At 48.4% G+C, this 15,165-nt stretch overlaps 1 protein-coding gene across 1 annotated transcript; it reads right to left on the bottom strand.

The window, feature by feature from the left end:
• Positions 1-697: 697 nt before the first annotated feature.
• Positions 698-10,591, bottom strand: WFIKKN1 (WAP, follistatin/kazal, immunoglobulin, kunitz and netrin domain containing 1). Its single transcript, XM_035131866.3, has 2 exons — positions 9,583-10,591; positions 698-2,609 (listed from the first exon to the last, which is right to left on the bottom strand). Exons 1-2 carry the CDS (start codon positions 9,829-9,831, stop codon positions 1,116-1,118), a joined length of 1,743 nt encoding a protein of 580 aa, XP_034987757.1. The 5' UTR covers positions 9,832-10,591; the 3' UTR covers positions 698-1,115.
• Between the last annotated feature and the right edge of the window lie 4,574 nt (positions 10,592-15,165).

Genomic DNA, 15,165 nt, shown 5'->3' with positions numbered 1-15,165 from the left:
CCACTCTCTGCTCTTGGAAGCTTCCAGCATCAAGCCGTCATCAGAAGCATTTTCCCTCCAGCAGTAGAACCAGAAAGGGTTCACGCAGGCTTTAAGTGGTTGTTTTTCCATCAATTGCTGCACACAGCAAAATAACCCCAAACTGTTTATCCAAATAAGTGTGGCTCTGCATAGGATTGCTTGTGACAGGGAGGCAATTCTGCTTTGGCCAACACTGCTGTAGGCCCACAAGATTGCTTTAAGACAGGCTGGGGAACCTTCAGTCCTTTGATGTTGCTGAACTACAACATCCACCATCCTGTGCCATGGGATTTGTGTGTTAGTCCAACAACATGTGGAGGGCAACGATTTCCCCATCTCTGCCTTAAGAACAAGCCGGAAAGTAGAATAGCCACAGGAAAACTTCAAATTAATGCCAAAGAGGATCTAATTTCCTCATCCAGACACATTTAGGACAGGTGGTTGTCTCTTTTTGTTTCTCCCTTAGCAATTGTTCTTCCTTCCTACTCACATTTTGCAAGCTTTGCTCCCCACCCGCATGCGGCTATAGTAAGCCTGTTTCTCCCCGTCCCCTTTGCCATTATTTGATGGGAGGCTAGTCCTCATGAACTTTTTAGCTAGTAAAGCAGAATTTGCTTTAACAACAGGAAAGAAAGGGCCTGGTAGATAACAACCTCCGGTGGAGAAGGAACACAGGATTTCTTTTCGTTATTATTATTATTAATTCCACATAGGCTGGGCTGGAGGGATGTCACAGGCGCAGATAAATTACAGCTCTCTCTCACACACAAAAACAGACAATAGGTAGTTACAAGCAATATTGGAGCTCATTGAAACAGTAGTGATAATAACTGAAAACATCTAAAAAGGAGAGGCAGGTCCGTGGAGGTGGCATGGAATAAGGATTCACCCCTCTACACTCTGGACCCACTTTGAGACTCATGGGCTTTCCAGGAGCACCAGATTTGTCCTGCCAGTCTCCAACCCAGTCCTTGCATAGCTGCAGCACAGCACAAGAAAAGGAGAGCAGAGTCTCTTTGGGAAAGGGACGTCAACCTTTGTCTGCCTTCCCTTCTCTGCCACAGACAAGCAGCAGCTTGACACTGCCACCCATGCTAGTCCTGGAACCGGTTGAGAAGTTCGCACGTCTTCTTCTCCAGCAGCTCGTGGATCTTCTTGACCCGCTTGTCATTGGCGGCCCGGACGTAGCTGTTGGGGTCGAGGACCGCCATGCCTTCCTGCACCTCGCCCATGATAATGAGGGGCCCATCCTCGGTGGTCATGTTGGGGCAGGGGCAGTTCCAGTCCATATCTGTCAAGGTCACCTCCAGGTACTTGATGTTGAAGAATCTGAGGCCCATCTTCTCGTCCTTGAGGATGTCATCCAGGGCAAAGCGGGCAATGCCAGAATCCTGGTCCTCGATGATCTCCATCAGCCGCCCCACGATGGCGAAGTCGCTGCGGCAGAGGCTGGGCACCATCTTGCTCTTCAGGCGGCAGGCTTTGCACTGCAGCGTCTTGGGGAAGGGGCAGACGTCATCGCAGCTCTCCTTGCCGTCAAAGTTGTTCTCGTTGCCCTCGCAGCCGCCATAGATGAAGGAGTGGCACTGCTTCATCAGGTGGTTGTAGGCCCAGCGGGGCTCCCAGTTCTTACAGGGGCCCTGCACGATGGGGAGAGTGCAGAGGTTGACGGCGTTATTGACACAGGCCAGTTGGCACTCTTCGTAGGTATCGAAGTGGTTCTGGTTAGCCCCACAACCACCATAGCGGAAAGTGGTGCACAATCCTCTCTTGGAGTCAAAATACCAGCGGACTTGATAGGCCTCGCATTCCTGCTTGTCAGGCTCCTTCAGGCACTCGCCGGGTGGGAGCTGAGGAGGGCTGGATGCCTTCGGCTCCCCTCTGGAGTGCTCTCTCTTGACAACAGACAGCGGGAAGTCCGCCCGCAGGAGGCCGGCGGAGTTCCTGGCCGTGCAAGTGTAGATCCCGGCATCCTCCGGCTGGGCGTTGTAGATGACCAGCTGGCCGATGTTGGTCACGACCACGTTGCCATACATCTGGTCGGGCCGCATGATGAAGTTTTCCTGGTGGTCGCTCTGCTTCTCCCACGTGATGTCGGGCCGCGGCCGCCCACTCACGTCGCAGTGAAAGCTGACTGTGCCCCCCACATAAACCAACTGGTGGAAGGGGTTGTTGTAGAGGGCCGGTGGTATGGGCAGCTCGGGGCCTATGCCGGGTGTCGGGTGAGCCGTGGTCTCCATCGGCACCGGGCTGGTGTTGGGCCAGGTGAAAATGTACTTGCACGGCACCACGGCCAGGCTGATGCCTCGGATGCAGGCCTCGGCGTCCATGTAGCACTTGTTGTAGTAGGTGAGTCCGTCGGAGGCGCAGGTGAAGTTGGGTTCCTTCTCGCACCTGTCCTTGCACTTGCAGACGGGTTGCCCGTCCCAGATGTCACAGTCCGAGCCCTGTTGCGTGCACACAAAGCTCTCACATGTGGCCTCTTGCACCAGCTCCAGCGAGGAGAGGCTTCCGTCCGCATAGCGGGCTGCCACGCAGCTCCGGAGGCCACAGACATTGGTGCAACATTTCTCAAAGCCTTCGCAGTCCTGCAGAGGAGGAGGAGGAGCAGAACTTTTAGATTTGAGTGAATCGGCATCATTTCCCCCCCATCAAACTAGGTGTGGCAGGGCCTTTTCGGTGGTGGTTCCCCAGTTGTGGAATGCTCTCCATTGTGAGGTGAGCCTGTCTCCACCCATTAACTTTTGGGAAGAATTTTAAAACACACCTGTTCACACAAGCATATCTGGTAGCTGAAGAACACTGTTCTAGGTAATCCTGAGATAAAATAGATCAGTTGGCAGAGCATGAGACTCTAATCTCAGGGTCATGGGTTTGAGCCCCACATTGGGCAAAAGGTTCCTGCATTGCAGGGGGTTGGACTAGATCCTCGTGATCCCTTCCAACTTTACAGTTATATGATATAGCTGGATGGAAGTATGTTTTTAACTGCTATTGCTTTTAGAATGTTTTCAATTGTAAGTTTTAACATTTTAAGAACGTTTCTGCTTTGTTTTTAAGTTGTGTAACTGTTTGCCACCCAGGGCTCCTTAGGGATGCATTCAAATTCAATAAATAAATATGCATATAGGAAGCTGCCTTAAACTGGAGTCCAACTTCAGCCCAACTAGTTCAGACAAGAATTTCAGACAAGGAACTATCCCAGCCCTGCCAGGGATTGAATCTGAGACCTTCTGCGTGCAAAGCAGATGCTCTATTACGGAACTGCAGCCATTCTCAAGGCAGTTCCCACTCCACAGAAATAACAAAATATGCAAGAAATGGCATCTCCTATAACAATTAAATCACATTAAAAATAATTTACAATCAGAAGATTAACAACAACAAAAACCCTGCTACTATTTGGCAGAGTAATCCTGTTGTTTTATTGGACAGCTGGTAAATTTTAGGTGGATTTTTGTATTTGGGGCCTGGGTGGTGGTTTGTTTGGCTGGCTTCTTATTGATCAGTAACGTGTGGTTTTGTATCTTATATATTCCGGAAGCCTTTATTCTAAACCACTATATATATATATATATATATATATATATATATATATATATATATATATATTGAAGTGAGTGTACACTAAGTGCAAAATGAAATCAGCCCCCATTAAAACAGCCTAACAAAAACAACAATTAACATACAGCTTAAAATCAATAAAACAAACATAAAAAGCAAATAAAACAGATTCAGGGGCTTCATACACATAAACCAGGGCTCAATTTCATGGGTCAGGAGAAACCTGAGCAAATAAATTAGTTTAAATTAGTTTAATTAGTTCTATGCTGGTGCTGAGGGGACACTTCTGTGGTGGAGTTTCCAAAACCTTGCTGGCTCACTACAGCCTTTTCCTTCTCTAAATTGTGGCTGTGGTTTTTCTTAACCCCCACATCCCACTTCTCCCATACAAATTGTGGTAAATGGGAGGGAATTAGCTACACTAGCTGCAGGATTGGCATACTTGAGGGCCCCTTTTGGGGAGCATGAAGGGCAATGGGGAGGTCTTGCTGATTCTCATTTGCCCCCAAAGTGCCCTGTTTCCACACATACACGCACTACCAGGGATACACCCACCCCTGCACCCAGGTTTGATCCCCAGCACCTCCAGGTTAGGACTGGGAATGTCCCCTGCCTGGAACCCCTGGAGAGCGGCTGCCAGTCAGTGTCAACGGAACTGAGCTGGATGGATTTGATATAAGGTAGCTTATTTTGCTTTTGCGGGAAGACCATAGTAGCTCAGTCATAGCTCAACATCTGCTTTGCATGCAGAAGGTCCCAGGTTCAAATTCTGGCCTCTCCCAAGTGCTGCTGGGGAGATCCTTGCCTGAAAGGGTGAAGAGCCACTGCCAGCCAGTGTAGAAATGACTGAGCTAAATAGACCATTGGGCCTGATTCAGTATAAGGCAGCTTCAGAAGGTTTTCTGCGGAAGTGCCAGTGATGTTAAATACCATTCTGCAGGGGAGCCTCCCTCTGTTGGCAGAGCAGCAGTTAAGCGGCATCTATTGGCCCCTCAGCTGACATCCGGCTTGCTTTAGGATTGCGGCCTAAACCACAAGCCCCTTGAAACAAGTGAGGAAGGAGGGCCTTGATGGAGTAACCCTCCACACACAAGGGGGATTTTAAAAAACTCGAATATGGAGGCCCCTTCACGCCCCCGCCCCCTTTTAACACCTCAGTGAGAACTAGAGCAGGTTCAGGGATGAATTATTTGGCTCGAAAGGAGGGAAATCTGTGGTCCAGAGAATGCCACCCATCTCCGGATGAGGCAGAATGGCTGTCTAGGGCTGTCAGCACCTCCTTCTGGCATCCCATTGAAGCAAAAAAAAAAAAAAAAGGAGGCAGAAAGAGCTCACAGGAGAGGCTCTCCTGGCAAACTCCCAGCTTTTGTGGAAAGGGCGTTTTCCTTTTTTTAACCTCACGAATCAACTCGTGTGTGAGGGAGAACAAAATGGATGCCCCCCCGTTAGTAGGCCGCTTCACCTGTGCTCTACCCTCATGTCTAAATACATAGTTGCTTGTGTAAGGCCCCATCTCCTCTGTGCACTTACAGCAGTAGCACAACCACCTTAAACAGCCACGACTGTTTAAAATGGTGTGATACATATTTAAGCACATAGTACAGATGGGGCCTATGGGCCTCCTCTGGGTTGTGACCTAGCAGAAGCAGCATCCCAAAGTCTGTCGAGCAACCTGCCTCTAACACACATCTACAGTGGAGGCTGGTCCATGAGGGTGAATGTGACCCATCAACCTGAGCTTGCCTGCAGCCACCTGCCTGCATTCTTATTGCAACCAGTCCTGGGAGCTGTTCTGCCTCTCAGCTTCCTCTCCCTCTTGAGTCTCAGTGTTGTCACTGTAGAACTCAATAGGGAGGAGGAGGAAGAGGAGGATGGGGACAAAACCAAAATTAGTGGGCTCTGCTTGTAGTTTAATTCAGTTGGCTCTGGCTCCATTGTCCCTTCAGTTCCCTTAACCAGCCTGGGCAGAGACCTTGGAGTCTCAAATCAGCCCCTTTGCCTTCCGTTTCATAGTTGCAGCACCTGCCCCAGAAGCTCTGCACCCAGTGCAACTGAGCCAGTCGCGCTCCCCTAGATCTGGCTTTGGCCTGGGGAACTGTTGTCAGAATCCATCTCCCATCACCCCAGACCATTGGCCACGTTGGTCATGCTGGGCTGGTGGGAGGTGTCGTTCAACAATGTTTGGAGGACCACAAGCCCCACCCCCAACCGTGCTCTAAGCTGTGAGGTACAATTTTACCTCTGAGGTACTTGTGCTCTCACCAGGGGGAAGGTGTGGCATTGCTGCTTCCTTAAAACATGAGTTGCTTGACTGAAATTGACCCTGACTGGGGTGGGGGGTGGGGGAATCAGTTCACCACTTTGAGTGAAAAAGATTTTTTTGGAACGGTCTCTCACACAAGGGAGTAAGAGGAAGGGAGGGATTAATTGGAAAGAATTTTTCAACTCCCTTCCCAGACAAAAACAAGGTGGCACAGCCACGATTTGACAAAGCTGATTGATTGATTGATTGATTGATTTCTATACCGCTTAATATATTAAAAATATTTCTAAGCGGTTTGTAGAAAACTGAAGCAACAACAGACAACTTAATCAAAATATTGCAAAAATAAAAAGCTGCATATAAAAATTAATAGAAAGTTACATATATATATATATATATATATATATATATATATATATATATATAATCAGTATCAGTTCATTTGCCTTCTGATGCACCCTCCCTCTCAGCCTCCAGGTTCTCACCCATGGTCCAAATAAACTCTCAGATCATCCACAAAAGTATCACAGGAAGAAGAGTTCCTGGAAAAAACAGCAGACATCATCCTAGTCTCTCACTCTAGACTTGCTTTCTATAGGCAGGCACAAGGTAGATGGCACCTTCTCTGGCTACCCACAACTGTGTCCCATTCAGCTGTACTGTCTACACCCAGTTCCAGACACAGCAGCTTTGCTGAGTTTCCCAGGAGGTCCAAAGGATGGGAAGAGGGTCCTCCCTCCACTCACAGCTCTTTCTTCACCATCTGTCCTCTCGTTTTCCTCCTCCAGTTGCCATCACATATGCAAATACTGTATATAAATTTCCAGTTATGCCGAGGACTGATAAGAGAGATGGATGGCAAAAGCAGAGGATGAGGCTTAACCAAGTATTTGAAGGTGGGTGTTAAAGCCAGAATCAGGGAGGATCCTATTCTGGTCTCCTAGCAACCACTTGCATCTCCCAAGGAAGGAAGGACCACTTCACACAAGAAAGACTTTCCTACATGGAAACATATTGTGTGTTGTTTCCTATGTGATGGCAACTTGCCTGCCTTCTTTGAATCTGATAATTGTAGGGTTGGAAGGGACCCCAAGGGTCATCTAGTCCAACCCCCTGCAATGCAAGAAAAACATCCATGACAAATGGCCATCTAACTTCCGCTGAAAAACATCAAAGGAAGGAAAGTCCACTCCACTATCAAACTGCTCTTACTGTGAGAAAGTTCTTCCTGATGTTTAGTCAGAATCTCCTTTCTTGTAACCTGAAGCCATTTGTTCATGTCCCTCCAAAGCAGGACAAAACAGGCTTGCTCCATCTCAAGATGGCTATCATATCTCCTCTCAGGCGCCTCTTTTCCAGGCTAAACATACCCAGCTCCTTCCACTGTTCCTCTTACTTAGAACCAATCTAGAGGGTAGTACTGCCTATCAGTTTCCTGAGTCTCAGTATTGCCCTTGTAAAACTCAGCAGAGGAGAGGATGGGGTGGGGCGGGGCGGGGCAGAGTGCATGAGAGAATTATTTGGCACTGCCTGTCATTGGCTCGGGCTCCACCTACCATTCGTCTCTCTGCTCTCCACCCCACCAGTCCCACGGGGCATTGGCACCAGTCCCACCTGTGCTGTACTAACAACGCCAGTGATATGTCTACTTGCCATGCCAGCGCCACCCGTCCTGGGGCAATGCAAGTGTGAGAAAGAGCCACAATGTGGGCTCCTTCCACGTGTCTCAGGAGTGTGGGAATGAGGCACACTGTAGCAACTTCCACGCTTGATGGAGTACCGTTAGATACTGCCCTTGGACTGCGTGGTTTACAAAGCAACTTCCTTTTCTCCTTGAGCCGCCTGGCTCATTCTGAGCTATGCATATACCTACTATCATGCACGCAGGCAACCACGTACACTGCAGGCTGCATACAGATAAGGTGCAGAAGTTCCCATGACCCTGGCTGTTCACAGGGAGGAGAAAAAAGGACAATGTGAACCAGCCTTTTGGCTTAGTCCTAAGGCTGAGCAAAATGTTACAGTTTCCCAAACTGGAATGTATTTATGCACACATTCATGACAATTGAATCCTGCACTGCCCACCCCCTCGGAAATGCAGCAACTGTTCAAGGATGACCTGAGATATTATCTCCTTCTTGGAGGTACACCAAAAACTGCCTTACTCAGAGCATGGGTCCATGTAGCTCAGCTCTGTCTAAAACTGGCTCCCATGCAGCATAATTTCCCAGCCCAACTTGAAGATGTTGGAGAACTGAATCAGAGTTCTTTGGTGTGCAAATATGTGCCCTGTCACTGAGCCATGACGGATTAGCACTGGGGAGTTAGTTCTCTTGTGCAAATATAATCTGCACTTGTCCAAAGCTCCTATGAGTTTCATTGCACATAAGAGTTCCATGGTTGATTGTGCCCCATGGGTCAGAACTGTTTCCCTCTCCCGTTCTGCCATCCTTACTGGCACCCAAAAACCTGTCACCACATGAGGAGTCAGTCCCCCTGTACTGCTACACGGGCACAACATATCGTTAGGTGAAGAGGGGGTACTACTTGCCCCAATGACTTGATTAGACTCCCCTATTTCTGTGACCCACCTAGACGAACAGACATCCTGCGTCTGGTAATTGCATGTGAGAGAAGGCGCGCAAAAAAATAAAAAAACAAACGGAGGGAGAATTGATTACAGCTGCAACTTTTATACAAAAGGCACATTGATGTTTTGAGTTTTATGCAAAAGAGGGAAGGTGTGCAGCTTCTGAAAAGAAATGGAAAAATAATCCTAAAATGATGTAGGCTTATTAGCCTAACAATCTGCAGTATCTCTGAAGCATCCAGAGAAGCAGATAAAATAGATCCTTTGAGCATGTACAGAGCGCGTCTCTCTTCCTGCTGAGTAAATGCAGGCACCATCCCTTTGCCCTTGCTGGCAGAAAGAAGGAACCTAGGAAGCTGCTGAATTCTGAATCAGCCCACTGGGTCTATCAAGACCCTCCTGTGTCTCAGATAGGGTTCTTTCCAGACCTCTTAACAGCAGGTCTTAAAAAACAAAAACAAAAAAACTCGAGGGAAGCCAGATTCTCAGCTGCACCATAAAGTTTATTGAGCATATAAAGCTGCCTGATGCTGTGTCAGATCGTTGGTCTGTCTAGGACAGCACTGTCCACTCTGACTGGCAGTGGTCTCTTCAGAGTTGGGAATGTACGATGCCTAACTGGAAACGCCAGGGGCTGATCCTCAGACCTTCTGCCTGCAAACCAAGGAAGGGCTGTGGCTCAAGGGCAGAGCGTGTGCTCTGCACACAGAAGGTCCCAGGTTCACTCTCTGGGGTCTCCAGGAAGGGCTGGGAGAGAGACGCCTACCTGAATCTCCAGAGAGCCACCGGGTGTGAAAGCAGGTGCCACGCTACTGAGTTAGATGCAAAAGGCTGTAGCTCAATGGCAGAACATCTGCTTTGCATGCAGATGGTTCCAGGTTGAATCCCTAGAGATCCTGAATGCAGGGGAGCCACTCCTGCGCTTTTCAGATGAGGCACCCTCCTAAGCCTCCCTCTGTGACAAACCCTTGAGCAAAGCGACCTCCCGGGCTGAGCTATTACTCTTTTGCCATAGAAGGGCATTTCACCCGAGGGGAGCACAGCAGCACCCCCTGCTGGCTAGGTCTGGAACTGCGCGCCGAAGCTATCGCAAAGCGGGTGGGCGCGCGCGCGAGAGAGCTCACCTACAGCGTCCCCGACTCACCTGATCGGCCTGGCACTCCCTCTCGCAGGTGCTCTGCGCATCCACCCACAGGTTGGGGTTCAGCTGGTTGGGGCACACCCCTAGGTGGCTCATCCTGATTGGCTGCAGGCTGGCCCCTTCTGCCAGGAGAGACAGCAGAGACAGGATGAGTGGAGGCAGCATGGGGTAGCGAAGGTGCTGCTCCCCTCCGAGCCGTCGCTGGCCGCCCTCTCGCTTCGAGCCCTTCCCGAGGAAAGTCCAAAAAGGCATCCAGCCGCGCCACCAAGCTCTTGCCAGCCACTGCTGCGCCTCCTTCTTTCTCCCCCCTTTTGTTGGTTCCCCCACCCACAAAAGCCAGGAAGAGTCTTCCACTTTTGCCTTGTGTGATAGACAAAACAATCACATTTGCAAAGAGGCTGGGGGGGGGGGGAGTGGGGAGAGGAAGGTGAAGGGAAGGGAAGGGAGGAGGAGGGGGAAATAACAAGAAACCAAAGAAAGCTCTTCTTTTTTCCTCCCCTCCGCTCTTACACTCCCCAGCACACGCTCCTCATTTTATCGCCTGTCCTTGGCGCGCCAGTGTCCATTCTAACTTCTCCCACCAGCAGCCAGACACGAGGCCTTCCGAAAAGCGGCATCACTTAAAGCGCAGCCGTCCAGAGGGAAAGGTCCATGTTTCATCAGCAAATGGGGCTCCCAGTCTCTTCCCTCGAACTTCATCCAGTTGTGGGGTTCGCCCTCCTGCTCCTCCTCTTCTCTTCACTCAATACGTTCTCTTCCAGTTTCTTTTTAAAAAAATAAAAATAATAAAATCCAGGCCCAGGGGCAAATGGATAGGTGCTGGATCTTTTGGAGCCACCAGGCCAGAGGCTAAGGGGAAGAAGGTTCTCTAGGAAAGGAAGATGTATATACAGGCTTGGTGAACAACATTGGGGAGAGAGAAAGAGAGAGAGCACATCAACAGGGAAATTAAGTTCCTGGGTCAGGGAGAAACAGAGTTATAAAGCAGCTCTCCAGGGTGTGCGTCTGGGGTGAGCCGAAAAAGAGAGGAGAGGAGGGGGGTGTAACCGGAATCTCCTCCCCTCTCACCGGTGGGCTGGGAGTTTGGAATGGAAAAGCGACTGACCTCAGACGCTAACCCTGTCTGGGTTGATCGACTGGGCAAACACTCGGAGGAGATCAAAGGGGGGTGGGGGGAGAAGAGAGAGAGAGGGAGCTGCAGAGCCTTCCAAAACCGAGAGACAGACACCACCCAGACCCACCAAGTGGGGGGAATTCTTTCAGAATGAGAGAACATCCCAAAGGCCTCTTGGCCACTGGCTGCGATGCTGACCATACCAGGCCTCTAAGGGTCCGGGCAAGCCCAGACCTCTTCCACAGGGCATTTTGGAGACTGGGTTCTCCCCGAATTGCCTCTCTTTCCTTTAAAAGGTGGGCAATTCAGGCAGCCGTAATCTGCAGCCGCAGCAAGAGGCAGGTGGGCTGAGGTGATGGCAGGTGATGTATGATCAAAGAGGCTGGAATGGAAGTTTGAAAGCCTACTAGAAGAGGCCCAGCATGGATACCTGGGAATCACTCTGTATTTTATTTTTCTGTACTACAGTGGTACCTTGGGTTAAGAACTTAATTTGTTCTGGAGGTCCATTCTTAACCTGAAACTGTTCTTAACCTGAGGTAGCACTTTAGTTAATGGGGCCTCCTGCTGCCACCGTGCCGCCACCACGCGATTTCTGTTCTCATCCTGAAGCAAAGTTCTTAACCTGAGGTACTATTTCTGGGTTAGCAGAGTCTGTAACCTGAAGCGTCTGTAACCCAAGGTACCACTGTACAGTATTACATATATATCCCACCTTTCCTCCAAAGAGCTCAAGGTGGTGAATATCGTTCTCTGCCTTTCCCCGTTTTATCCTTTGCGGCGATGCTTGAGGTACGGTAGGTTAGGCAGATAGACTGGAACTGACCCAAGGTCACTTGGCGAGCTCCATGGCTCAGTTGGGATTCAAACCCTGGTCCCTCAGGTCCTAGTCTAACACACTAACCACACTGGCTCTCTAGATGGGCCTGTATCGAGGCCTACATGTTGTTAAATAACACCTCTAAGCAGTTCACATAAAATAATATAAAACAGTCAACAATAAAAACAGTTAACATAATAAAATTATCAAAATATAAGTAAAAGCAGGTTTTAAAGCAGATGCACATCATACAGGCTATCTATTTGGAGGCTGCAGATGGCTTGTCCTTTTGTATGCCTCCTTTGAGGTGAGGGCACTTCCCCATAGTGATTGTTTGTGGGTGGGCTTTCTCCGAGGTGAGAGATTTGGGTGTGTGTGAAAGAGGATGTGAATTCACCAGGCTTCCAAGTGGGAAGTGCAATGGTGAAAGTACAAACACAGCTCACAAATGCAGCGTGATTTCTGGGATAATTTATGATTTTTCTCTTTTATATTGTTTTGATTTATTTACTAAATTGTACTGCTGTGGTGTTTTTTGTTTTTGCCTTTAATATTCTGTTCACCACCCAGAGGGCCTTTGGACCAAAGAAGTAGCCTGCCAATAAACAATAACATAACCAATATATGGTATGTAATAAAATTACATGTCCGGTTAGGTTTGCCTAAACTGTACAATGAAGGCTCCTAGTTAATATCAATCAGCAGGAAGTTCCAGAGAGTTGATGCGGCCACATTACAAATTTGATTTCTTACCAGTGTGGAACGACCACTATGGGGCACTCTTAATAATACCAGTTCCTCCATGTAGGGGCAGTATGCCTCAGGGGTCACCAACACTGTGCTCCCCAGACATTGTTGGAGCCGGAATCCCATAGCCTATGCGGTATGTAGGGCACCAAATTAGCTTCCCTTTCTGGAAATACTGAGAAAAGACAAAGGGGAGTGGGCCGCTATTTCCTCCAAGCATTGCTTGTGAGTTTACAGAGGAATCTGGCTGAATGTTCCTTGTTCAAGAGTCTGTTTCTGGAAGGCAATTCTCAATGTGTTTATGGCTAAACGGGCCAACAAGCACAACAAAGGTCTCTCTGCAAAGGTAAGGGCTCATGTCTATACCAGCTAACAATGGGAGCATGCAATGGTCAAAACTTCCTTGTTAAATAGCTCTGTGTCCTCTTGACCTGAATGGAGACAGTTCCTCCTGGATATACCAAGGAAGCCTAGATGGCAAAATGTCAAGCTGTTAATAGAAAAACTGAGTACAATTATGGTTGTGTGGCTGCTGAATTATAGGTCAGATTAATCTATAAATGCAGCAACTGGTTTCTGGCATAAAAGTTGGGATAGGTACATAAGAATATGCCTTATTCCAAGACCAAGTTAGTCTATCTAGTGCAGTATTGTCTACACCAGCGTTTCTCAACCGCTGTTCCGCGGCACACTAGTGTGCCGCGAGACGCTGGCTGGTGTGCCGCGAGACGCTGGCTGGTGTGCCGCGACGTGCGGCGACGAGAAGGGCGATTTGCATTGTCACGTGCCTGGCGGCCGCCAATACTCAACACTGACCCGCCGGAAAGCAATATTTGGCAAGTGTTTCTTACAGTCATAATTATAATATAGGGCGGCACAGAGTTAATTTTTTAAACTTTTTTAATGGTGGTGTGCCTCATGATTTTTTTCACGGAACAAGTGTGCCGTGGCCCAAAAAAGGTTGAGAAACACTGGTCTACACTGACCGACAGCAGCATGCAAACTAGATGCCCTCCCTTCATTTCAGCTCATCTTTAGTTTAAAGCAGGGGTGGGAAACCTGCGGCCCTGCAGATGTTTTTGGACTACAGCTGCCATCATCCCTGTCTACTGAGCATGCTGGCTGGGACTGATTCCCTATGCTAAGCACCATCCTAGCAACACATTTGCAACAGAGTTCTGTTTCCTGTGCTAAGCTAGGCTGGGCAAGTCACAGCTGATTTATGTGAAAAAGGTCATCCACTTTGCAGGGGATCATGAAGAGTACATCTAGGTCAGGATTCAGTACTGGAACTTACTCACCTAGAAATCTGTTTAAATACCAGAGGGTCTACTCTCCAGTATTCAAAGCAACAGGAAGTTCATCTGAGCATGTACAGATAGCCATGAACTGCAAGCAAAACTCTAGCACCCAGCTACAACTCCCAGCATTCTTCAGAAACTACAGTTCTCAGAATTCTTGGGGAGGACGGACGTCATGTGCTTTAAACATGGTACAGTCGTACCTTGGTTCTCAAACGGAATCTGTTCCGGAAGTCCATTCGACTTCTGAAAACGTTAGAAAACCAAGACACAGCTTCCGATTGGCTGCAGGAGCTTCCTGTACTCAATCGGAAGCTGCGTCGGACATTCGGCTTCCAAAACACATTCGCAAACCGGAACACTCACTTTGAACTAATTATTTCAAAAACCAAGGTACGACTGTATGCGCATAGTCATGGGTGTTTGACTCTTTGATGAACATCCCAGCTCGACATATGAAACTGAGATTACCTGTCACAGAACCTGTCACCGCAGGTTAGGGCAGCGCAGGAGTACTGAGCTTTACAAGGCCATTGCCAGGAAAGGGTTGACGCAAAACTCACTTTTACCTTGGCTGCCTTTTGATAGCAACATCTCCCGCTGCCACTTCACCAAGAAGACTTTCCGATTCGGCCTTCGACTGCCAACCACAGCCACCTTAGCACAGCTTAAACCCTGCATGTACTGTTCTTCTTAGCCACAACAAGGGTGTTCAACACCACCAAAGACCTTTAAAAAAATGGCAATACTGCTTTGTTTATGGCTAGGGTTGAACTATTTATCAGATCTGTCTCTCTCGTTAATACTAGAACTCATGGTCATCTGATTGAGTTGAAGGTTGGGGGATTCAGGACAGACATAAGAAAAGCACTTCTTCACACATCTAAGGAATTTGCTGCCACATGCCATAGCGATGGCCATCCATTTAAACAACTTTAAAAGGCAGTCAGACAAATACATGGAGGACAAGGCTATCACCTCCGGTTGGAGAGGTAAAATACCAGTTCCTGGGGGTCAAGAGAGCTATTGTGCTCCTATCAGAATACTGGACTAGATAGGCATACATAGATGGTATGATGCAGGAGGACTCTTCTCCCCTGTTAAGATCATAGGAAGCTGCCGTATGTTGAGTCTGATGGCTGGTCCATCTAGCTCAGTATTGTCAACTAACTAGCAAAGGATCTCCAAGGTCTCAGGAAGTCAGTCTCTCCCAGCCCTAACAGGAGATGCCTGGAATTAAATCTAGGACTTTCTGCATGCAAAGCTCTACCATTCTGCTGCTGAGCTAACTGTAATTGTAACACCGTTTTTGTTTATGATTTTTATTCAAGAACTGACAAAAATGTGAGTAGCAGGCACCTTCTTAGGAGAGTCATTTTCTCTCTCTCATTCACACACACACACACACACACACAGCAGGATGCCTCTTCTAAAATGGTGTCACATTGCAACAGGGTTGACGCATGATCCAAAAACAAAGAAAACCCAAGCCAACTTCCTTGGTATTTTCCCACTCCTATGTGGATTTTTTGCTGGTTTTTTGCCCCTGGAGAAACCTCCAGAAAGGCACCATTGAAGGTCCCAGCCTGTGTGTGTGTCTGTAC

This window comes from Zootoca vivipara, chromosome 13 (genome assembly GCF_965207765.1).
Source record: "Zootoca vivipara chromosome 13, rZooViv2.hap1.1, whole genome shotgun sequence".
Classification (NCBI taxonomy): domain Eukaryota; kingdom Metazoa; phylum Chordata; class Lepidosauria; order Squamata; family Lacertidae; genus Zootoca; species Zootoca vivipara.
The sequence above is the reverse complement of the archived record's forward strand: the minus strand, read 5'-3'. Positions and strand labels throughout refer to the sequence as shown.

Bases quoted from the DNA above. Each gene is read 5' to 3' on its own strand.
- WFIKKN1 (XM_035131866.3), bottom strand. From the start codon at position 9,831: ATGCCTTTTTGGACTTTCCTCGGGAAGGGCTCGAAGCGAGAGGGCGGC. The intron at 2,610-9,582 runs GTGAGTCGGGGA...CCTCCTCTGCAG, and splicing joins GGGAGTGCCAGGCCGATCAG to GACTGCGAAGGCTTTGAGAA.